This window comes from Artemia franciscana, chromosome 14, assembly GCF_032884065.1.
Source record: "Artemia franciscana chromosome 14, ASM3288406v1, whole genome shotgun sequence".
Lineage (NCBI taxonomy): Eukaryota > Metazoa > Arthropoda > Branchiopoda > Anostraca > Artemiidae > Artemia > Artemia franciscana.
Genome location: NC_088876.1, coordinates 23,264,878 through 23,289,988, shown reverse-complemented (window position 1 = coordinate 23,289,988; position 25,111 = coordinate 23,264,878). Strand labels below are relative to the sequence as shown.

Here is a 25,111-nt window from a genome sequence, read left to right as displayed (position 1 = left end):
TAAGAATGACCCTTGAATCACAAAGGCCGTAGAATAAATGGTTGAAATTACTAAAAATACTTTAGCGTAAAGAGCGAGGTATTACGAGGAGGTAAGCCCCTCATATGTGTAATAATTTCTACTCATTTTAAGTTTTAATGCTTCTCCTCACTTTCAGTAGAAAAAAACTTTTCATATTAATTTGTTCATTGTATTTTTTAATAATGCTAAAAAAATCCTGTACCCCCTTCATTGAAAGTCTCTTCCCAATTGAGAAGTTTTTCCACGGAAAGATCCTCCCACTTAACCCCCCCCCCCCCACCTCAACTCTCCCTCACAAACCAATAAATCCCCGTGAAAACGTCCGTTACTATATGTAACGTTACTATAAGGGATACTATATGAAAACGTAACCATTACTATATGTAAACACAGGTCAAAGTTTGTAACTTGCAACCCCTCCCACGGGGACTGCGGGGGAGTAAGTCGTCCCCAAAGACATAGTTATTTGGTTTTTCGACTATGGTGAATAAAATGGCTATCTCAGAATTTTGATTCGTTGACTTTGGGGAAAAATGAGCGTGGGAGGGGGCCTAGGTGCCCCCCAATTTTTTGGTTACTTAAAAAGGGAACTAGGACTTTTAATTTCCGTTAGAATGAGCCCTCTCACGACATTGTAGGACCACTGGTTCGATACGATCACCCTTGAAAAAAATCAACAACAAAAAAACAAATTAACACGCATCCGTGATTTGTCTTCTTCCAAAAATGCGAAATTCCACATTTTTGTAGATAGGAGCTTGAAACTTCTAAAATAAGGTTCTCTGATACGCTGAATCTGATGGTGTGATTTTCGTTAAGATTGTATGACTTTCAGGGGTTGTTTTCCCTTATTTTCCAAAATGAGGCAAATTTTCTCAGGCTCCAGCTTTTGATAGGTAAGTCTAATCTTGACTAATCTTGATGAAAGTTATATATTTAAAATCAGCATTAAAATGCGATTTTTTTATGTAATTATTGGTATCAAAATTCCATTTTTTAGAGTTTCGGTTACTATTGAGCCGGGTCGCTTCTCACTACCGTTCGTTACCACGAACTGTTTGATAGACCTGGAAAGTGAGATCCATATTTTTTGTGTAGCTCATTGTTTGATATACCGTCAGTCAGAAAAGAACTTAAAGCTTGTATCATTTAAACAAACTTACCAAAATCATTTGCAAATATTCCTCAGCCTTTCAAAACGCGTAAAAATTCAGGATATTTCCCCCACTAAATGATAGGTATGTTAACACCAAAATTAGCACTGGTATATCTTTTTCAATTTGAATTTTTGGTGAGAAGAAAGGCTCAGAGTGAATATTTGATTTGAAACTTATTCTTTTGCTTCTCTAAAACTTCATGAAAAGTTAAAGAGCTTTTTTCTTTCTTTTTTTACAATTATTTCGGTTACAAGGCATTACCTCTATAATGTCAATTCGACACGAATAGCGTGATTATTTGAACACAATTTACCACGAAAAAAAATATTTAAGGGCTAATCAATAAGAAAACATGGAAAGAATTAGGGATAGGGATCCAATACAGTCTATATCATCGATGTGAAGGTGACTCGATGATCTTTAGCTTATGCCTATAGAATTATTGAATTGAAAACCAATCATACAAAAATTGTGTTCTTTTCACCGGCTCAAAATTTGAGTAAATGACAACAAATACAAAAAAGGTCGTTTTTTGGCTTCCCTCTTTGTTATGTGCTTAAGAAATATTGTGCTTGGCTTTCGAAACACGTGACACGAATAAACAAATTGAATTAAAAGGGACTTTGTGGAAGGATGAGATACGAGTCTTTCCTTGCTCTCTGTGATGTACCTCTTTAATTCATATTTCTATTTTACAGCGGTGTTAGGCCATTTGGTGTCTCCCTCCTTGTATGCGGATGGGATGAAAACCGTCCTTATCTCTTTCAATGCGATCCTTCTGGAGCCTATTTCGCTTGGAAAGCGACAGCAATGGGAAAGAACTATGTCAACGGAAAGACATTTTTAGAGAAAAGGTAATAAATTTTAATTAATTACTGGAATTATATAATGATCTTGGTTAGTACGGGGGGAAAAGAATTAAATTCGTTAATTATTGCTTAAAGTACCAAGAGCATAAACTAAAAAGTATTTTCCCTTTGGGCCCGTCTTAGGTCTATTCATGCCTGGAAATTACAATTTTCTTAGATTTTCCTTCGGTTGTTTCAAATTATAAAGCTTTTAGGATAGCACCACATTTTCTTCAGTGCAGTCATAGTGAATCATAGAAATAAGCAATTAAAACTAGTTGGTTAAATTTGACAACGATTTCATCCACCAAAATTAAAAAATTCTCAAAGACATTTACATCTTTTTAAGCTGTTGGGTGCCAATCTTTTCAGCTTATTTCCACTGGTTTTTCCTTTTAATATTTCTCACTTTTTTTTATTTAGGGCCAGCTACAATTCAAAACTACATAGCTGCACATGGAGGCTATGAAGTTTTTTCTAAACCAGTTAAAGAAATCTGGTTTCATTTTCATTGTCTTTAGTACTTTAAAGTGATTGGAAACTGAGATTATATATTTAAAAAATTAATTTTCTAGACTTGGAACAATTGAATATGCTTCACAGGTAAATTCTGAAAAATATTAATTGAAGAATTTTTTTTTTTGATTTTTAAGCTGGAAAACAATTCAAGCAAGTAATACTTTAAAATGGTCGAAAACACTATTCATGTATAATTACCCTTTTATATTAAAATGGCTCCCAAACATTTAATTCCTAAGAGTCATCATCGTAATAAATATTGCTTTCCCTGTCGGTAGCTTTAAATATCGAATACCTGTTCTTTTATTTTCTGTTTTGCATTTTATGTGTTCCTTATTAACGTTTCTTATATTTATATTTCCTTTATTTATGTCGTATAAATCTTGCCTATTTGATTCATCTCCGTTCTCTGTTTTGATCATTTCCTTGGGTTCTACTAGGTTATTTTAGCGGAAAAACAGGTAGGGGTTCTGAAAAAAACTTAATTTTTTAAGTTTCACCACGATTTGATTGCGTTACCGTAGATTGCAACATCCTCTTTTTTTTATTTTGGCTTTACACTTTGCCTGATAAAAACTATGTAGCTTTCCCTTCACCCCTTCACATGAAAATGTTTCTCATATGGATATATTTTCGATCTATATTTCTTTTATTTTTGCAAACTTATATGCATGTTTGCTTTCTTCATTTTTTTTTAAATCTAAACTCAGAAACTAACTTCGTCGTTTTGTTTTTTTGTGTTTTTTTTTCACGTGACTAGTTTTGGCTGGACATTTCGTTCTCTATATCGAAAGAAATGAAAGTGGCGCAAATAGGCACTGTCAGTATTAAGAGGATCCTAAATGACAATAACTAATGTCCTTAACATTGCTATACATTGTCAACATCCCTCTCAAGAAGGGGATGTCAGGACGACGGATGTCGACTCTTTTATTTCGATTTTATTCGTGGAAATGTTCATTGTCTCTTTTTGCTTCGGATAAAGGGAAATCGATCCTGGTTCCAATGTTTTGCATTAAAAATTTTATATGTTGCACTAGTATGTATGTATGTATGTATGTATAGTATGTATGTATGTATGTATAGTATGTATGTATGTATGCATAGTATGTATCCATGTTGCACTAGGATGATGATACCCAGTGGATGACAGAAATAAATAAATTTGATAATTGGGAATGTAAGGATAATTTTCGATGGGTAATTGTTTAATTTAATCATTTTGAAGTTATATTGATTTATTCTACATATTTGAAGTTGTCAAAAAAAAAGAAAAAAAATTAGAATAGGCTCCAAGCACCTTTGGGGGCAACTATATGCGTTATCAAGATTTCGCAATCCACAGGGTGTCGATAAAAAAGAATAAAAAAGAAAAAAACCTTGGTATTTGAACAAGCAACTGGTCTTATCATCTTACTCTGACATGTATTAAGCACTTTGTAAGGTAAATTAAGCTCTTTCTTCGGTATCTAATGGTTTTTAAAGGGAATAGGTTTAGTACTTGGTCTTCTCCTTTTTTTCTTTTTTTACCCTGGCATTCTGATACCTTGGTTTTGGTACCGAATTCTCACTCTTAGTCTTTTTTATTTAGTAAAGCAGTCTTATGGCAGATAATCTCTTCTATCTTGAAGAATATTTCTTGAAAAATCCCCCCTCCCCTTCATTTTTTTTATTGGCTTGAACTTCAAAGGCCATTTAGACCGTTCTAAGAAGACTTCAATCTTCACAAAACAACAAAATGGTTCTATCAGTTCGTGATGAAAAAAAAAAATTCCGTTCTATCCGGATCGCTTGGTATAAATTCTTGGCTAAGGGATATATGACTTTGTATAGTGCCAAGACAATCCTAAGTGACAATGAATACAATTTTTATGATTGATATCTTGGATATATGATATTACCCTCAAGCAGGGATATCTTGGAAATGTCAACTCCATTATTTGGATTTCCCCATGAAATGTTTATAGTTTTTTTTTTTGTTCGGATAATTGAGGATTATTTATATTATTAGAAATGAAATTGTTCATTGCGAAATTTTAGTAATAATTTTCAATAGGAAAATCTATTTGGGAAACTGGATATAAAATTACTTTTTAAGCTCATGAAAATTGTTTGTACTTTACGAGACATTGAAACCATCCAGTTTTGAGTCATTGGACCATGTTTTTTTGTACATTGACGTATTCTCGCTCTTAATTACTCTTATCTTACATGTCAGGGATGAGTCTAGTATTTTAATTTTTCTCCTAATTCTACGTTGAATAGAAATTGTCCTCTGTCCAAAGAAGGATTTCATTTGTTTTTATTCGCATGACCAAATTTGATAATAATTTCCGTTCTCTTTGTCTGAAGCAGGGAAGGTCATGTAAATGTCCATTATCAATATTAAGAATATTTTCGATGTCAATGACTAAGCTTCTTTGAGTTATTCTGCTTAGACAATATCCTTCTCATGAAGGGATCTGGGACAATATTGGCTCTTTAATTTAGTTTTTTTTTTCTCCGGGCAAGGAGAACTTCATCCATATTCTTTGAGCTAAAGGATGTGTTTATTGTTAGTAACAAGGAAGTCGAACTTCGTGCTTTATATCCTTTATTGTTCGTTCTAATATGAGTTATCCAAATTCTAATTCCAAAAAACTAAATTTAGTGTTTTGCTAAGACGTGTTGGTAGATTCGGTTAGGAATCACCAGGCATCGCCTCCGTTGTGAGGCAACGAAGATGGCGATACCTTGGAAGTATCTTCTGTATGCCAGATCATACACTTCCAAAAATGTTCCTCCATAGGCAACTGGATGGCAACCGTCACCGAGGTAGACCAAAGAACACGCTCCGTAGGACATACGGGTGTGACAGAAGAGCCCTCCAGACGAGTATCATCCCAGATTGAAAAGATATCTGTGCAGTGACCCACTTGAGGGAAGATTGGGAGCTACTCATTGACGTCCTGTGTGCCTCTGGAGGCACTGAAGGAACTAAGGTCTAAGATAAGAAGTGCAATTTAAGAATCTTGGTCTTTGAGATAAAGGGTCATAGACTTAATAGTGGAAAGCAAGATCAAGGTTCAGGTCTCTGGGAAGGAAATTGTGAAATTGGTTCTAATGCTCGTCATCAGCACGCAGCGTTTTTTAATGCTGATGTGCAAGATAGGTGCTAAATATTTTTTTATGACGTTAAGATAAGATTCTAAATGTGATTTGAGACCACAATGGCTAGAAACAATTATGGAAACCTAGAAATGTTGAAAATCAAAAATCAGTGAAAGTTCGAACCAGTGAAAAAAAATCAGGACAAAAAGTAGATAGTGAAAAGTATAAAGTAGCACAATCGCGAAAAATGTCAAATCGGTTGTTCGAAGGCATGTTGATTTGTTTGCTTCTGTTATTTGCTAATAACGGAATGGCAACATGGATGATTTTTAATGTTTAAATTTTTCGGGCAAAAAACGTTGTCGAATTTAACTAAGTAGTTCGGCTAAGTTTAATTTAACTAAATTTATTTAAGTTGAATTAACTAAATTTAACTGAATTGATGTAACTTAAATAGTTTACGTTAAATTTAACTAAAAACGGTAACACTGGTGATAGGTAATGCTTGAACTTTGCGGACAGAAATTGTTATCGACTTTCACTAAAAGTTTGGCTTATTTTTGTTTTCACTGTCCAATAGGTTAATACTGGTGAAAATATGGTACTGTCCTAAAAACTTCCTAAAAATTGTTAAGTTAACTAGTTTTATTTATTCATTTTCATGCATGGTAACACTGATTAAAATGTGGCACTGCCCTAAAAACTTCAGGATTTGAATTAATCAGTCGGAAAATCTTAAAAATCGAGGTTTTTATGCATGAATAAACCTAAGATGAGTTCGAGGATTAAAAAAATAGTTTTTTTTATGTTCTTGTTAATTTAGTATGTCTTTCATGTACTGCCAAGAACTCAGCTAAGATTTTGGCCAAAATTTATGACAACTGATCTCTGAATTTAGCTCTCTTAACATTTTTTTTTTCTTTTTACTGAAGTATTCACCATGAAGGTATTCATTGGAAAAAATAAATAATTAAATCTTAGTTCTCAAAATAGTTTAAAAAATTGTATCCTAGCTTTATGGATTTTATTAATTTGATTCGTCTTAAATTATTATAATGAATAATTTAAGCAAAATCAACATAACTTTCATTGTTAATTTAATAAGCAAGGATGTTTTGTTTTCATTAAGTAAGACAACTAAATGCTAAATCAACTAAATGCTAGTTGTTAAATTATCTATATCCTTTAGTCCGCAAAATTACCATTCTTTTTTTCCTTCTGTGCTGTAATAATATAAATTTTACAGCAGCCTATAGTTTCGATAAGACTTTTATATCCGTTCTGGGAAATGTCTACTTCAAAAGTAATAAATGTCTCATGAATATATATATATATATATATATATATATATGTATATATATATATATATATATATATATATATATATATATATATATATATATATATAAATAAGTTGTCTGTGTGTGTGTCGAGTGACGTCATGTTTGTGTGTCGACTGACGTCATGTTCGTCGACTGACGAAATTACAGACCGGGACATCGAGACACAAATGACGACCGGGACACCGGGACATAGGGAATATAAATGACGACCGGGACAATCAAAGAGAAAGCGACCGGGACACAAGGAATGTTCGATTAGCAATCACCATCAACAAAGAACCGGGACACAAATGACAACCGGGACACAGGGAATATAAATGACGACCAGGACACTCAAAGAGAAATTACAGACCGGGAAACCGGAACACAAATGACGACCGGGACAAAAATGACGACCGGGACACCGCGACACCGGGATTATAAATGACGACCGCGACACTCAAAGAGAAATTACAGACTGGGACACCGGGACACAAATGACGACCGGGACAAAGGGAAACAACAACAACGGGGACGCTGGGGGCACAGGGGGATATATAAATGACGACAGGGACACAGGGAATGTTCGATTAGCAATCACCATCAACAAAGCTCAAGGGCAATCATTAGAATAATGAGGTATAGATCTGAATACAGATTGTTTTTCCCACGGACAATTATATGTTGCATGTTCAAGAGTCGGTAAACCTGACAATCTATTTATATGCACAGACAATGGGACAGCCAAGAATGTTGTACATTCGCAAGTTTTACATAGTTAAAAATATATATATATATATATATATATATATATATATATATATATATATATATATATATATACATATATATATATATATATATATATATATATATATATATATATATATATATATCTATATCTATATTCACAGGTGGGACACAGGGACACAACTACAATGGCGCGTAACTAATATGGCGCGTAACGACTTGCGCGCGGGGGGGGGCTTGGGGGGGGAGAAATTCTTGTAAATAATCTTCTGACTAAAATCTATTTGTTCTCTCTACTGGTTTTAAATTTTTCTCTTTAGCACAGGAGAGCCAATCAGGTTTGAACGAGGCGGGGATATTTGACTTTCTTTTTTTTATACGCTTCAAAACACAGTTTTTAGGCAGTATGCTTCAATAAGAATATTTCTTTAAGATAAGGTAATTGTATAAACATAAAAAATATAACAATGATATAACTGAATATTATTATATAGCATTTCTTTTATTCATTTTTTTTCTTGGAAATTCGGTAATTGCATCTTCTATATCGGAAATAGTGGATATAGAGCTAATCCTCAGTGTGAGACAGTTTTTCAGTGACAATACCTAAGGTCTTTATTTATGACATCCTGTCTTGTTAATGTCCTTCTAAACATAGGATCTCCGGTCAATTACGAAGGTACTTTTTGTCTAGACACAAGGAAATCATTCATTCCCAGCATAATTGTAAAGGTTTTAACGGATAAATTTTGGATAATATTAAACGTTTACATTGGACAACACTGTAAGGTGTGAAGGTCTTCGTTGTTTCAATTTTAATTCCTAACATATTGTAAAAATTTTAGTGGTTAATTCTGATGATTGAAAACTGCAAGGTCTGAATGTTGTTCCGGAGGATTTTATTTGTCACCCATACCATCCGTCACTTTTTTTTCAAAGTTCTCTATTCACTTAAGTACCTTTAGAACTATGTAAGTGCTTACACTCACATAGAATCAAACAGTTCGTGGTAACGAACTGTAGTAAGGAGCGATCCGGCTCAATAGTAACCAAAACTCTAAAAAATTGAATTTTGGTATCAATAGCTACATCAAAAGAATCGCATTTTAATGCTGATTTTAAATATATAAGTTTCATCAAGTTTAGTCTTACCCATCAAAAGTTACGAGCCTGAGAAAATCTGCCTTATTTAGGAAAATAGGGGGAAAACACCCCCTAAAAGTCGTAGGATCTTAACGAAAATGACACCATCAGATTCAGCGTATCATAGAACCCTACTGTAGAAGTTTCCAGCTCCTATCTACAAAAATGTGGAATTTTGTATTTTTTGCCAGAAGACAAATCACGGGTGCATGTTTATTTTTTTTATTTTTTTTTCCTGGGGTCATCGTATCGACCAAGTGGTCCTAGAATGTCGCAAAAGGGCTCATTCTAACGGAAATGAAAAATTCTAGTGCCCTTTTTAAGTGACAAAAAAAAAATTGGAGGGCATCTAGTCTCCCTCCCACGCTCATTTTTTTTCCAAAGTCAACAAATCAAAATTTCGAGATAGCCATTTTGTTCAGCATAGTCGAAAACCATAATAACTATGTCTTTAGGGATGACTTACTCCCCCACAGTCCCTGGGGGAGGGGCTGCAAGTTACAAACTTCGACCAGTGTTTACATATAATAATGGTTATTGGGAAGTGTACAGATGTTTTCAGGGGTATTTTTTTGGTTTTGGGGGTAGGGCTGAGGGGAGGGGGCTATGTGGGAGGATCTTTCCTTGGAGAAATATGTCATGGGGGAAGAAAAATTCAATGAAAAGGGCGCAGGGCGCAGGACGAATCTGGTCACGGTAGAAAAAAACGTCAAATTCAGAGCTTAATATACAATGCTGGGTGTTCGGAGCCTCTCTATTATGGAGTATAATTGAAAATAACACAACTATACGAGCAATAAAACATATATACCACAACCATAACTCAACTAACGAAAGAACTGCTAAGAGATAACACAACTATAAAGCGAAAACAGGTGAAAACTAACGGGAAAATAAACGAACTAAGAGGTGGAAGGGGCCCAGAGAAAAAATATAATCCTTTTCCAATTTTGAGCCTAACTTCCGCAAAGGAGTAATAATGTCAGAAGCCCCGAAATACCGAATTATTTTCTTTTCAAACTGTTCGTGGTAACGAACTTTAGTAAGGAGCGACCCGGCTCAATAGAAACCAAAACTCTAAAAAATGGAATTTTGATACCAATAGCTACATCAAAAGAATCGGATTTTAATGTTGATTTTAAATATATTAGTTTCATCAAGTTTAGTCTTACGCATCAAAAGTTACGAGCCTGAGAAAATTTGCGTTATTTTAGAAAATAGGGGGAAACTCCCCCTAAAAGTCATAGAATCTTAACGAAAATTACACCATCAGATTCAGCCTATCAGAAAACCCTTCTATAGAAGTTTCAAGCTCCTATCTACAAAAATGTAGAATTTTGTATTTTTTGCCAGAAGTCCCCATGGGAGGGGCTACAAGTTACAAACTTTGACCAGTGCTTACATATAGTAATGGTTATTGGGAAGTGTACAGGCGTTTTCGGGAGGATGTTTGGTTGGGGGAGGGGCTGAGAAGAGGGGGATATACTGGGGGAACTTTCCTTCGAGGAATTTGTCATGGGGGAAGAAAATTTCCATGAAGGGAGCGCAGGATTTACTAGCATTATTTAAAAAAAACAATGAAAAAAATAAATATGAAAAATTTTTTTTCAGCGGGAAGTAAGGAGCAGCATTAAAACTTAAAACGAACAGAAATTATTACCCATATGAGGGGCTCACTTCCTCCTAATACCTCGCTCTCTACACTAAAGTATTTTTAGTAATGTCAACTATTTATTCTACGGCTTTTGTGATTCAGGGGTCATTCTTATTGGGACAAAATTTAAGATTTGGTGTAAAGAGAGAGGTACTGACGAGGGGGCGAACCCTCTCATATGTGTAATAAAAACATGAGAATAAAAAATTCTTTACGTAAGCTAATTTATAAGTTACGTATATCTTTTACTAATAAAAAGATTCGTAAAAAATTAAAAGTTCTAGTTGCCTTTTTAATTAACCAAAAAATTGGAGGGCAACTAGGCTTCCTCCCCACTCTTTTTTCCCAAAATCATTCGATCAAAATTATGAGAAAGCCATTTAGCCAAAAAAAAAAAAAAAAAAAAAATGCAAATTCCTCTGCGGAGAACCAAAATCAAAACATGTATTGATTCAAAAACGTTCAGAAATTAAATAAAAAAAAACAAGTTTTTTCAACTGAAAGTAAGGAGCGACATTAAAACTTAAAACGAACAGAAATTACTTCGGATATGAAAAGGGCTGCTTCCTCATCAACGCCCCGCTCTTTACGCTAAAGTTTTTTACTGTTTTAAAAAGAAGAGTTGAGAGAAAGAGTCAAACTATAGCGTAAAGAGCGGGGCGTTGATGAGGAAGCAGCCCCTTTCATATACGAAGTAATTTCTGTTCGTTTTAAGTTTTAATGTCGCTCCTTACTTTCAGTTGAAAAAACTTGTTTTTTTTATTTAATTTGCAAATAAAAGCTGGGATGCAAGGTCACCAACAATGGTGAAAGGGGACAAATGTCAGAGGTTCTCGGCTTTGAAGGGATCCTGGTATGTTAATAAGAGCGAAAGGCGATGCAAACAAAAACAGAAAAAGGAAAAAATATCTGAAAATGCTGGGATTTGCTTCAAACGAAGCTGAGCCAAAGAGGAAACGATTAATATCGTTGTAAAAAGTGTGCTATTTCATTGCCTTATTTGTGATATTTTGTCATTTATTTTGTGAGCCTATCACTCTATTCCTTAAATATATGTCAAAGAGGAAGCCAATTAAGCCTGCCTTTCTTAAACCTAATTGGTTCTGCTGTGTTCTTATGTGATATCTTAAGCCATTAAAAAGAACGACAAGTTTTTGAATCACAGATTTAATTATAAGTAGTTTCTCTATGTCTCGGGGTAAGTTTTTTTGAAGTGAGTTTCCTCAGTTTCTAAATTTGATATATATATTTCGTTTAGAGACAGTTTTTTCCCTTTAATGTTGCATTTTATCCTCCGAATAACTTATGCAAGTTTGATGGAGTATTATGGAATCAGTTTAGTCACAATCTGGGAAGAAATTGCCGCCTTTTTTCTATTTTCACTTTATTTCGTGTATGCAGCATAGGAATAATGCGTTTGGTAGAAAATCATTGTAAAAAAAGCGACGGTGTTTTGATTATTAGCGTGAGTGTAGTACATAGATACACACAGCGTCAACCCTAAGGGGGAGGGCTATAAATTCAGAGAATGTTTAATACCTTCTGTCTTTTTTATCGAAAAGTATAATTCTTATTTGATAACCAACAAAATAATTTACCAATTTCTTACTTTTAATTTTAGCGAAGTAAAAATGTAATCTTTGTCATTGCACATAATAATGAAGGGTTTTAGTATCTTAGATGTTTTTTCTCTATTAAATTGTTTTTAGTTTCAAAACATTTAGTTTTTATTATTTTCATTTTTGAATAAAAATTTTTTCTCCTTTCAAATATTTTCTATCAAGTAAAAAGTTCAGTAATTAGAAAGAGGTAACTGTTAAATATACCAAATTCTTTCCTGAACGTATTTTAATAGACGTCCGAAAAAAGATTTGGATTATCGAGATAGAGACAAGAGAGAGTTTCATGGGACGTTTTGGACTTCAACTTCAAATAACTTTAAAATTTAATGGATAAATCAAATACTAGAGCATCTGCAGCATTTAGAAATAGTCCATATGTCAGTGGAAAGAGAGCGGAGATGCGATCTGTTACGATTGTCTTTCATAAATTAAAAGCAGGATGTAATGAATTTCAGTCAGGTAACAAAAGCGCATAGGAACAGATGAGATTATTTTTAATATTTTGTGCAATGAAAACCATGCCAGATCATGATTCCTTGTCATAAGAGTAGAAACTATCCAGAAGTTTCAAAGGTGTATCTCACTGTATTCTTTAGTTCTTTTAAGCTGTATTTATAATTCTTCTGTAATATCTAGATATGTTTGGGATAAATCATAACAGATACAATGGCGTAGACTCGGTAAAGAGCGATGTGTCTCCCATTTTTTTCGGAAATGCCGGCTGTATTGGAATTTCAGAATTATAGTAACATTTCAAGTGACTAAACCGATTATAAGATTTTCAACCATCGTTCGGGCTCCTACGGCCCCACATGGCATTTGGTCAAATTTGAAAATAGCCAATTTATTCAATGCAATGAAAAAGCCCAAAAGTCATTCTTCCTAGGGCAATATGATGTTTGCAGCTCCAGGCATTATGCACATTGCCCATTTCAGAACAGTGACTTCATAGATATATTTTAGTAGCGACGTGGATATGTTACTGCTTATTAAAAACACTCATTCAGGTGTTTTCGATATGTAAATAAAGTTCAAATTTGGCCCTAGAGCCTAGGAATTTTTTTTAGCGCGTTGCCATTAGCTTTTTTTAATAAAAGGATTTGATTTTGAACTCCATTACACCCCCTTCTCTATCCCATAAAAGGTTCAAACGGAGTCCTTGGGCCTGAGAAGAAAGAATGATTTTTGGTTGGATGTCAATTCTTTACTACCCCCCCCCCCCAAATTTGGAAGATGGAGAGAAGTGAAAAATCTTGTATATTGCGTTATTATTATTCTTTCATATAGTTTGGTTATATGTTTATTACGGATCTTTCGTTTTCATTTTTTTTAAATGTGTAAAGATTGATTTTTTTATAAAAAAATTTATACAAACACCATATATTTAGATTAAAAGGAGTTTGGTTCAAGAGGAACACTGAGTAATAAAACAAAATGAGCAAAATATGGCCTTGACCGCGAAAATTCAAGAATATAATTGATTTTTTTTTTCGTGTGCTCGTTATTTGTTTAATAATATGATTTATTTTATTATAATATAATAGAATTTATTTTTGAATTTATAAAAAAATTATTCTTAAAATTAATATTTTTATTCTTAAATTTATAATTTATTTTATTATGATAATATAATATAATTTGTTTTATTTTTTGTGACTTGTTTTTCGGGTCTGTTTGGTCCCGTTTTCCAGATTTGAATTGATTATTCTTAAAATTAATATTATTCTTAAAATTAATATTTTTATTCTTAAATTTATAATTTATTTTATTATGATAATATAATATAATTTGTTTTATTTTTTGTGACTTGTTTTTCGGGTGTGTTTGGTCCCGTTTTCCAGATTTGAATTAATTCTCTTCCTTTTTTACTGTTTAATTAATTTTTTACTATCTTACTTTTTCCCCTGTTTTTCGGGCCATTGAGTCCATCGAGGAATGTCTATTTGTAGTAATGTGATGTGTTTTTTGTAGTGTTTTTTGTAGTTTTTGTAGTTTTTGAAAAATGTGTTTTTTGTAGTAAATTTAATGTTTATAGATTAGCTTGGACTTGAAAAAGGGGAACGTTTCCTGGGAAGGGAGGTATTTTCGTCTCGGTTTAGCCTTTGTGTCGTTGAATAAATAGTATTCTTTTCTTTTTAGGTACAGTGAAGAGCAAGAGGTGGACGACGCCGTTCACACTGCCATTCTTGCGTTGAAAGAGGGATTTGAAGGCCAGATGACGGGGGATAATATCGAAATTGGCATTTGCACTGCGGACGGGTTTCGTCGTTTATCACCCGCTGAAGTTCGCGATTATCTTGCTAATGTTTAAGATTCATTTTGTACTTTTCATTTTGTGATATACCCAAGTCTATGTAATTTGATTGTGGTTTTTATTTTTAGTTCATGGAAAGAAGTGGAGGAATTTGTTGCTTAAATACCAAAGTTTCTGTATAATATTAGGGAAACTGGCGTGTAATATGTGTTTTTCAAGCGTATGAGAATTTGTTAAGTAAATAGTTTAAATGCAAAATATAAAAAAAGTGGACCAGATGGGGAATTTTGTATATAAGAATTTTATGATAATTTCAATTGGATTTGTTTTCAGATTCAGGATTCAGAAATGAAGATAAACTTCTATTTGTACTTTTTATTTTGTGAAGCCTATTTAACTTGATTTCGTTTATTTTTTTTAGTTTAGAAGTGGAGGAATTTTTGCTCAAAATCAATTTATTTAAGAATATGTAGAATATTAGGGACATTTCACGTAGAATCTGAATTTTTCAACTGCACGCGAATTTGTTGATGCGTTGATTTGAATTTCAAAAATATTCCAAAATTGTTGGACCAGACGGTGAATTTAGTATCTAAGATTTTTTTATCACAATTTGATTGGATCCAGGGACGGTGGTTCATTAAAAGGTTCGTTAGTGTTTAAGTTTCAATTATCTCAAATAATCTTAAATAATTTTTGATACGGAAGTTTTTTTTTAACGCTTCATAATACAAATGTAAATTTATATATTGAAGAACATGTACCAGCAGGATGAGGAGAATATTTAATTGATTATTAATTGAGTAATTAATTGATTTGTGTTGAATTTGAGGAGGAAAGCAGAGCACACAAACAACGGAAAAACGACTAATGAATTGCAAAAAAAAACGAAGAAGAGCTTGAAAAAACACTGAAAAACAAACTTCAATTTTAAAGTTCCATTCAACTTCAACAAAACTTCAATTTCAATTTCAATTTATTTCAATTTTAAAATAAAACTTTCAATTTTAATTTAATATCAATTGATTTGTATTGAATTTGAGGAGGAAAGCAGAGCACATAAACAACAGAAAAACGACTTAGAAATTGCAAAAGAAAAGAAAATAAGAAGAGCTTGAAAAAATATTGAAAATCAAACTTCAATTTTTAAGTTCAATTCAACTTCAACAAATTTCAACAAAACTTCAATTCAATTTCAATTTATTTCAATGTCAAAATCAGAATTTCAGTTTTAATTTAACATTATTTGATTTGTATTGAATTTGAGGAGGAAAGCAGAGCACACAAACAACAAAAAAATGACTTAGAAATTGCAAAAAAAAAAGAAAATAAGAAGAGCTTGAAAAAAGATTGACAATCAAACTTCATTTTTAAGGAATGTTTTGACTTGATTTTAATACAAAATAAGCAATTTAACTGTATAAATTTAATTATTAATCAAAAGATCAGCTTTTGTTATTTCATTTGACCATCTTCAGAGAATATCTTTATCCAAACAAAATGCAGTTAGAAGAAAAATAGAAATTAAAAAAAATAAATAATTATATATAATTAGAAAAGAAACAAAAATGCAGTTAGAAAAAATAGAAAAATAGAAATGCAATAGAAGAAAAAACAGTAACAGAGTAAAGAATATTTCTCAGACGTGTCATCATGGTCTCATTAAATTTGCCATCAAATTCAAAGATAGAACCCTCTAATGGAAAAGTAAATGTTTGAAATATCATTTGAAACAAAAAAATAATGTGAAAATACAACGCTGTACTATTATATACAGACGTTTTTCTTAAACGAACTTTTTCATTTTTGATGCACCTCATTTTGGGATTGTGTTCCAAAACGTAGCAGCGCTGTGTTTTGGAAGAGGAATTCGGTAAATATTGCTATTAACAGTTTGTTAGCTCACAAAAACACGATTGTAAATAATTGAGTATTTCTATTTGTGGGGAAGGTGGAAACACGCCTTTAATCCTTTTTTATGGCAAAATTCATGGCATTAGGCTACTAAAAACTGAGAGCCTGATTTCCCACTAATTAATCATTTATTAGGTTGTATCCCCATAGTTGTGGATGTTGGACCTCCTTTAAAATGAACCAACAGTCGGCTTTTTACCTTCCCTTGGGAGACCATTACAAACAGAGGTGCAGCATCTTACACAGCTCTTCTTCAAGTACTTAGTGCAGGTTCTCTCTTATTTTAATCAGTCCCATCGTACCAGTTTGCTTAAGATGCACATGATTGTTGCTCATTTTGCTTCAGCCTCTTAAGAACGTTCGTAAATAATTAAGTATTTCTGTTTGTGATGACGGTAAGAGTAGGCCTTTAATCTTTTTTATGGTAAAATTCATGGCATTAGGCTGCTAAAAATTGAGGGCCTAATTCCCCACTATTTATTCATTCATTAGGTTGTATCCCCATAGTTGTGGATGTCGATCCTCCTTTAAAATGAACCAACAGTCGGCTTTTTACCTTCCCTTGGGAGACCATTACAAACAGAGGTGCAGCATCTTACACAGCTCTTCTTCAAGTACTTAGTGCAGGTTCTCTCTTATTTTAATCAGTCCCATCGTACCATTTTGCTTAAGATGCACATAATTGTTGCTCATTTTGCTTCAGCCTCTTAAGAACGGAAAAAATACCACCTAAAATATTCTTGAGTTGCATGCAGGATCGTTCAACTCTTATTACATCTAGTAGTATTGCATCTACTTTTCATTTTATCAATCATCAACCCTTTTGACCACGCAGGTTTGTATTTGTACTATTGAGGCCTTCTTGACCATTTTCCAAGATAAGATGGCATTGATTAAGAAAGCCACAAAGGGATTGGATGGCCCTCCTCTCTTTTCTATGTATTCTGGTAACATGTTTCTCAAACTACTGCATTTGCCATTCTTATGCGATTCATATATAAAAAAACAAACATTCTACTTCGATGAAACACTTTATCCTTGCATTAAATTCTCACATAAGCCACTTACATCAACCCTCTTTTTTCTAGCACATATATTCTTGTTACGTCAATTTAAACTGGGATTATATCCCATGCAGAGGGAAGCTAAATTTTTTATCACAAAAGAAGCTCTAGTCGTACTCTACAATGGTTGAAATAGATTTTGCACTTCTTGTTATTTTTCAATTTTTATTGAAAAGCTTTAATGCTTTTCAATTCCTGAGAAGCTTTGTAGGGAATCTGCTTCATTGGCAAATTTTTTATAAACTTGACATTTGTTCTGTTTATTTGTATACTTTACGAGCACTATCGGCAACGCAAACGAATATTTTTTTTTCTAAAAACTGAAACCCTGGGGGAAAGTAGGAAACCAAATTACCAAAAATAAACATTATGCGTTGCTAATGCTAGCTAATACTTAGGTTGGGATGTGTTTACTTTTTAATTTAACATATCAGTAAAAACTTGTATTAGTTCCTAAAAAAATTTGATGTCTTAACACCTTCCCTTTAAAGAATTGGTTATTTTTTATTTATACAAGGAAATAAATCATACTTTTGTTGTGAGTCACAAATATTAATTTAGCTTTTTTTAAAGCTAATAAAAAATTGTCAAATTAAATTATCATTTTCCTCGCCTGATTGTTCCAAATTCTAATGATCTTAGAAAAAACATGTTTGTAAAATAAATTTCAAAAGGCACTTTACAAACCATGTGGAGCCCATTATACTCAGGTATTTGTCAAAATTTAGGGGGGAGAGCGCATGTCATGTTGAATGTTTTAATTCCACAAGCCTGAGCAGAACGACACAGTTGGAATCATCGTTTCCAAAAAAATGTATTTGAATGACCTAAACTGTTTTGTGCTTCGAAAGGCGGGTTAAACAGAAAATATATTTTTAAGCTGAACGTCCAATCTACGCACTCATAGGTCATACCGTAATTCTGACTGTACCAATCGATTCACTGCGAAAAGTAAAGTCAAAATTCACCATAACAAAAATAGAGAGAAGATGCACACATTGATTGGAGGTGGTGCAGCACCACTTATGGTTTTTATTAAAGCAACTCGATTTTGAAAGGCTAAATAAATACCACTAGTTCTCTTAGGACTAAATAAACTTTATTACTCTAAAAACTTCAGTTTATGATTTTTCTAAAATTTTCATAGTAAGTGCTTATTTTTTCTATTTGATTAAGATTGGGAACCCTTGAATTAAACTGCAAATATTCTAATTTTTTACACTTTACATGTACCAAAAAGTAGTCTTCCTTATTAAAAGAAGGTGTTCTGTTCTTAGTGGCTCCTCAGAAACAAATTGAATTCTGGAATGTCCAAAGGCCTATTCATAATGAGATTTATCTAACGCCAACTTCATTGATAGGAAGATTCATCAGGCTGAGTAGATCAAATAGGTGTTAAATTTTGTTTACAAAACAAAAATTAATTATTAGCCGCACTGTAAAGTTTTTCTCCAAAAATAACATACTGAGTGCGAAAGAATCCTACGAATTTTTGCCTATCGGACCCTTTCCGTATATCAGTTAGGACATTGGGCATTGTGAAGTTGTTGCCAAATCAGCGAAAGAAAAACGTCGACTATCAACGTTCGTTTTCCAAAAATGATAGCTGGTGGCCCCTTTCTCTCCATTGTGTATAGGTATGGTGTGTAATGTCAGATGCATCACGGCGAGGATCTAAAGGGCTGCACCAAGACACCTCGCGATTTTTGAGCCTTGTGATGTGGAGAAGATACAAGTGCATTGGTTACAATTAAAGCTAACAAACAATATGTGCCATCGTTTTCGAAGCTTCATAGAAAGGGCGAATAGAGGAAACTTACAGTTTTTCACTCAAACCAGTTTCTCGGTCCAGCTAAACGACTTCACAAAGCTGTCTTACTCTGTATTTGTTACTAAACCTCCGCTGAAAATCCCATAATAAACTAGAATCTGTATGTGATAAATCCCTTGACGCTTCTAATGTTGAACTCAAACAACGAGAAAATAGTTAGCGGGTGGATGATGCACAGAAGGCTACAATGGTGAAATTAGCACTAGCAATTAAAAATCGAAATCCGGTCTCCAGTACAAATAGAAAAGCCCCAACGTACGTCATTACAATTATCCGTGATTACCTTGGCGCCAAAGATATGCAAAGTCAATGAAGTCGACATGCCAATCTGATCCAAATGGTTGAACCCTATATTAAAAACAGTTTGTGTCATTGGACGTAAACGGTAATCCCAATGCTAAAATTGTCGCGGTAGGTCAACTTTGCCTTACTAAAGAAATCATATATACATAGGAACATCTTTTCTCATCTGACACTATAGAACTATACAATATAGTGCCATCACACATGCCCCACTTTGTGCCTGCGGGGAAGCCCCAAAACAAGGGTGCTCCTCAGGTTGACTTGCTACAATAATAAATAGACATACTAACTCTGAACTATTTACTAAATCTGAAAATTTCCTTGCAGTTAAAGTGAGCGTTGTTTCCAGTAGTACAGTAAGCATAGCCTTACTTAGGGATTTTGCTGTTTCTGATCAACTGCCATTGGGTTTTAGCATTAATGTTCCACTTAACCGTGCACGGGTACCTCAAGAATCCAATTGGCGTACAGAAGTAGAATAGAATAGGGTTGATATGCCCCAGTACCAGTATTCCATGGATATCTTCTTACAAATGTAAAAATACCATTTGAGCTGCTTCAGAATTATGTTCTGTCTTCAGTCGATGAAACTCGTCTCAATGCACGCGTTGTTATAAGCGGACTAGCCGTTTGTCCTTCGCACGAAAGAACGAGTTGGATCCTATGTGAAGGGCTGGTCCCAGAATTCATCTTTTGCTTAGGCTTGCAATAAGGTCAAAATTTGGCGAGGTATCAGGATAGAGTGCGGCCATCCTAGAACTCATATTGTAAATCAACTCCGCTTGTCCACCAAGCGCCGCTTTTCAAAAGAGCTGGAGAAACATAGAACTACTATTCACTCCAATTTTTCTGGAAAGAATATTCATGACCCAAGAGTTCTATGGAAACACTAGCACATGAAAAAAGAGAAAATCCCGACCACTCACCTTATGCAGCCTCCACCAAGTTACGGGAACTACATTTCTAAAGATTTTTCAAAAACTAAACTCATTAATAGGGAATATTTTCAAGCTTACGCTTGGGCAGATAGATTCAGAGTTCATGGTGTGAAGAACTCATGGTGGTATTGATTCAGAGTTCATGGTTTGAAGACCTCTTTTTAGAATTAACCTATCGCTAATAATTGGTAAAGGATTATAGTCTCTTCCTGACCTACCGCTAATATTTCGATAATAATTAATTCTGTGACCAAAGAATTATAATCTAAATAAGTGGATTATTATATTTTCATGATCAGTAACCTAAGTGATATATGTCAGGATCAAGCAGTGCGAATTTAAACAGGACTATCCGATATTCATAGGCAATTACGTTGCGATAAAGGTGGCAGGAGAAAAGTAAGGAGTAGAGGGGTGACAGGGTTGTTTGTATGAGCTGCTGTACCCGACGGGTACTGTGGGTATATTATATTATATATATATATATATATATATATATATATATATATATATATATATATATATATATATATATATATATATATATATATATATATATATATATATATATATATATATATATATATATATATATATACATACATATATATATATATATATATATATATATATATATATATATATATATATATATATATATATATATATATATATATATATATATATATATATATATATATATATATATATATATATATATATATATATATATATATATATATGCGACGGCGAGTGCTGTCGCATTACGAGTGCCTGTGATTATTTACCCTTTCCGTGATTTGAATAATTGCTGTTACCTGGCGCGAGACCGGACCTCTTTTGGATAATGTTTTTGATCATTGTTCGACTTTACAGTATTGGAAATTTAAAATGGGAACTGGTAATTGGGCGAAAATGAACTGTTCTACAATCTTATCCTGTTCTTTGTGCAGAAAAATCTTGCCAAAGGAGTTTCGCCCGATATGATAAAAGACTACATTGCTGATTTCTTCGAGTCTTTTTCTCTTTCTGAGACCTGTAAATTGCTTTTTTAAAGCTGTTTCCTAATGAAGTCCCTGACAATATTTCTTTGCTTGTCAATTGCCATTGCCAGAACATAAAGCTTCCGAAGTTTGTTATCAAATGTCCCAGCGAAGTGCCAATGATCCCTGTCCGTTCCTTCATTACCCTTAGTGCCCTCAGGTGAACTCTTGTCTTGAACAGCTGCGTGGCCTTGCGTCTAAGGTTACTGCGGACAGTCGTAAGCTTGGATCTCCTATTCCAAATACGGAAAAACTGTCATACGCTGTCGTTGTAAGGAAACAACCCCCGGAACGACCCCATCCTACGCGTGAAGAAGCTCGAAACGCTGGATGGTCACGACGGGATCGTGACTGAAATCCAAGCCACAAAGCGAAAGCTGGGTTGTGATGACAAGTGACAAATTCTCAGCCAACACGCTGGCCACAGCTTTTACTAGCTCCATTTGAAACGTTGAAACCATAGTGATTAATAAAAAGCCCCTTGCAGTTGTCCTTGTCCTATTCAAGAGCTGCTTTAGAGGCCTCAAGGGACGGACTTGTCACTGGTAATCAAATCGGTCATTCACGCACTTTTCACCTCGAATTTATCGACAAAGCCGCTCTGAACCCGGTCCTAGAGTCGGGAATCTGCATTGGATACGAAATTTTTCGCTGTCAAAGTACTGGTCACCTGATTGGAGCTTATCCCTGCTCTCCAGCACATCCCAAGGGTTCCAGATGTTCTAACTCTCATGTTTATTCCCCAAAAAAAACCTTGCCAAGCCTCGCCAAAATGTGCAAACTGTACCATCGAACACGTAAGTTTCAGTCTGAAATACAAAATTCGCCGATCAGCTCTCTATAACGCTAATAAATGAATGCTCAAACTCAGTTTAGCTTTGTGTCCTTTAATATCAGTGGTACAAAAGACAAGGATATTCTACTTAATGAGCTACTTAACAGTGATATTTTGTTTTTGCAGGGGCACCTTCTCTTTAAAGTGAATGTTTATAGCCTAAAGCGTTTTCGGACCCATTTTACCTTCTTAAGAGCCGCCCAGAAAACCCGTGGTAGACCATCAGGAGGTCCAGCAATCTATTTCAGATATAACACTCAACAGATATTATTGCAGTGATGCTAAAATCTTAGCGATAAAATGTGTGGATACTGCATTTAAAAACGTTTATTTCCCCTGATATAGAAAAACTTTGCAGTCACTGTCTCGTTTTTCACAAACCTGTAATCGCCTACAAACACTACTTAGTGACCTTGCAAAACAAAATACCAAATGGGTTCTCGCCGGCGACATGAATACTGACTTGTTATCTAATTCTGACTGATCTGAAATTTTTCTCGATCCACTGCCCCGAGGATTCCATTTGGCTGGTAAAGATCTTCTATTTACTTATATTCACAATCGTGGTGGTCTTACTTCCAGCCTTGATCGTGTAATTGTGTCAGATTCAACTCTACTTTCATCAATAGTTCATCTAAAATCGAATAGACCATTTACCAATCATATGCCAACTATCTTGCTCTATGGGAAGATCTTTGTGCCAAAACTCTCTCAAGTGGCTCTAAAGATAAATCGGAAAAATGCCAATGTTCCAGTTTATGTATTGACATTGTGCCAGTTATTATTATCTATTAAAGTACCATTCCACTTTTTTAAAACATCTGTATATACAACTTCAACGCGGATAGGTATCAACTTGTATTATCAGGAAATAATGGTCTGCCTCAAGTCTGCCGCTAAAAAAGCTGTCCCCTCTGAGAACGTGCGAACGGGTATTCGCAATTTGTTATGGAAGGATGATCCTAAAGTGAATATGGCTAAACAAAAAGCTAAGTTCTGGCTCCGCATGTGACCGTCCTCCTTATGGTTCAGTCCATCAAATAAAGCAGAAAACCAAACGAGAGTACAAGTATTCCCGGCGTAGAGCGAGACTAAATGCCTGGGATGGTCCCTGGGACAAGAAATCCTGGGATCCTGTTATAAACAGTGTAGAGTGCTCCCCCCCATCAACTCCTCTCTTCGGCTATGTGATTTCGTTTCCCACTATAAAAATATTTTGCTTTCATTTAATGTCAATCTCCAAAACCCTTTTACAAAGCTTCTAAACTCAATCCTTCCAGTTCGTATCAATCAATCTCAAGTACTATCGGTGGAATCTGGTGTTATACTCCGAGCTCTAAAGCAAGTGAATAAGTCTGAGTCTCTCGATAGTGATGGTCTTTGCTTCAAGCTTTTTACTTATAATTGTCCTGAACTACTGAAGCATTTGCCGTTATTGTTTCAGATCTGCTTGGCACAGTCCATTGTGCCAGATAGTTTTTTGTCCTGTTGTATATCTTCCATTGTTAAGAGGGATAAGGATCCCAGTGCTTGCTCTAATTACCTTCCTATAGCTGTGTCTTGTTTTGTTATTGAGCTCTGAATATGTGCTGCTACTGGCCATTAGCTCCTAGTGTGGTTTTACGCCCTTCCAGCTTGATTTTTGAAAAGGTATTTGCTGCGTTCAAGATCATCATATCGTGGGTCGGCTAATGAAACAAGCTGTTGGTCAAAAAAGTCATCTGTATTGTTTGACAGTTGATATATTTAGCACTTTTGACAATGTAATTCATTAAAATATTTTGTTTACTCTAGCAGCCTCTGGCGTTAACCTTTCTGTTGTTTCCGTGCTTTAGTATTGGCATGCTAATTCTTCAGTTAGGGTGAAGTGGAAGGGTATGGTAGGGGAGCATATTCTTGTTAAAAAAAAGGCGTTAGGCAATGTGCTGGGTTATCTCTGTGTATATTTAAGTGCATTTTAGCTTCGTGTATCCAATGTCTCCAACCGTCAGTTTCTTACAATGATAGTTTAAGCATTTGTCACGTTGCTTATGCTGAGGATGTTCTGCTTCTTAGCCGGACAAAACATAGTCTAATTGCAAACTTTGACCTGCTTTCAGCTGCACTGTATGCAGTAGGCTTTTCAGTTAATGCTGACAAATGCGATTTTTTGTGTTTCGGGAGTCCTCCACAAGCACCACCCCTTTGCTTGAGTTCTTCGACTATAAAATCTTCAACAAATATCAAATGGTTAGGTCTATTTTTTTCCATGTCACTTTCGACTACTTGCTCTGCTATTACCTCCAGTGTGCTGAAAAGTATGCGGGTTGGTTACGGAAAAAATTCAACCAATCGTGTGAAAAAAAAACAAGAATAAAGACGGCTAAGTTCTTTTCGGTTATACAGAAAAGAACTTATCCGTCTTTATTCTTGTTTTTTTACCCCTACTGTTTTTTGTCTTTCTGGTTTTGCTTTCCTTCTTCGCCAGAAGGATACGAAGAAAATACGCTCAGGATATTTTAAGTATTGTAAATATCTGCTGCGTTTGCCTTGGTGGTACCAGAACCTTAAGTGTTTCTAAATTTGGGATTGTTCATGCGCCCTCGCGACTGAAACAAATATCTGCAGATGTTTTAAAACTCAGCAAATGGTTGGTATTTTTTACCCTCTTTGGCCATTTTTTGAGTTGCGTTAATTTATTTATGGTGCATTAGAATCGTATGTTTATGACTGTTTTTTTTGTTTGTTTTTTTTTCTTTTTGTTTACTCCACAGTTTTATCATTGTATTTTGTGGTTATAAATAATAATTATTATTATTACAGA

General features: G+C 34.2%; 1 protein-coding gene across 1 annotated transcript in view; it reads left to right on the top strand.

The window, feature by feature from the left end:
• The window catches only part of LOC136035469 (proteasome subunit alpha type-2-like), a 55,443-nt gene extending 40,959 nt beyond the window's left edge, over positions 1–14,484 (top strand). Inside the window, exons 5-6 of the mRNA XM_065717283.1 lie at positions 1,877–2,032; positions 14,266–14,484. Coding sequence (XP_065573355.1) covers positions 1,877–2,032; positions 14,266–14,437 — 328 coding nt within the window. The 3' untranslated portion in view covers positions 14,438–14,484. The remainder of the gene's footprint in view (positions 1–1,876; positions 2,033–14,265) is intronic.
• The last annotated feature ends 10,627 nt before the right edge of the window (positions 14,485–25,111 follow it).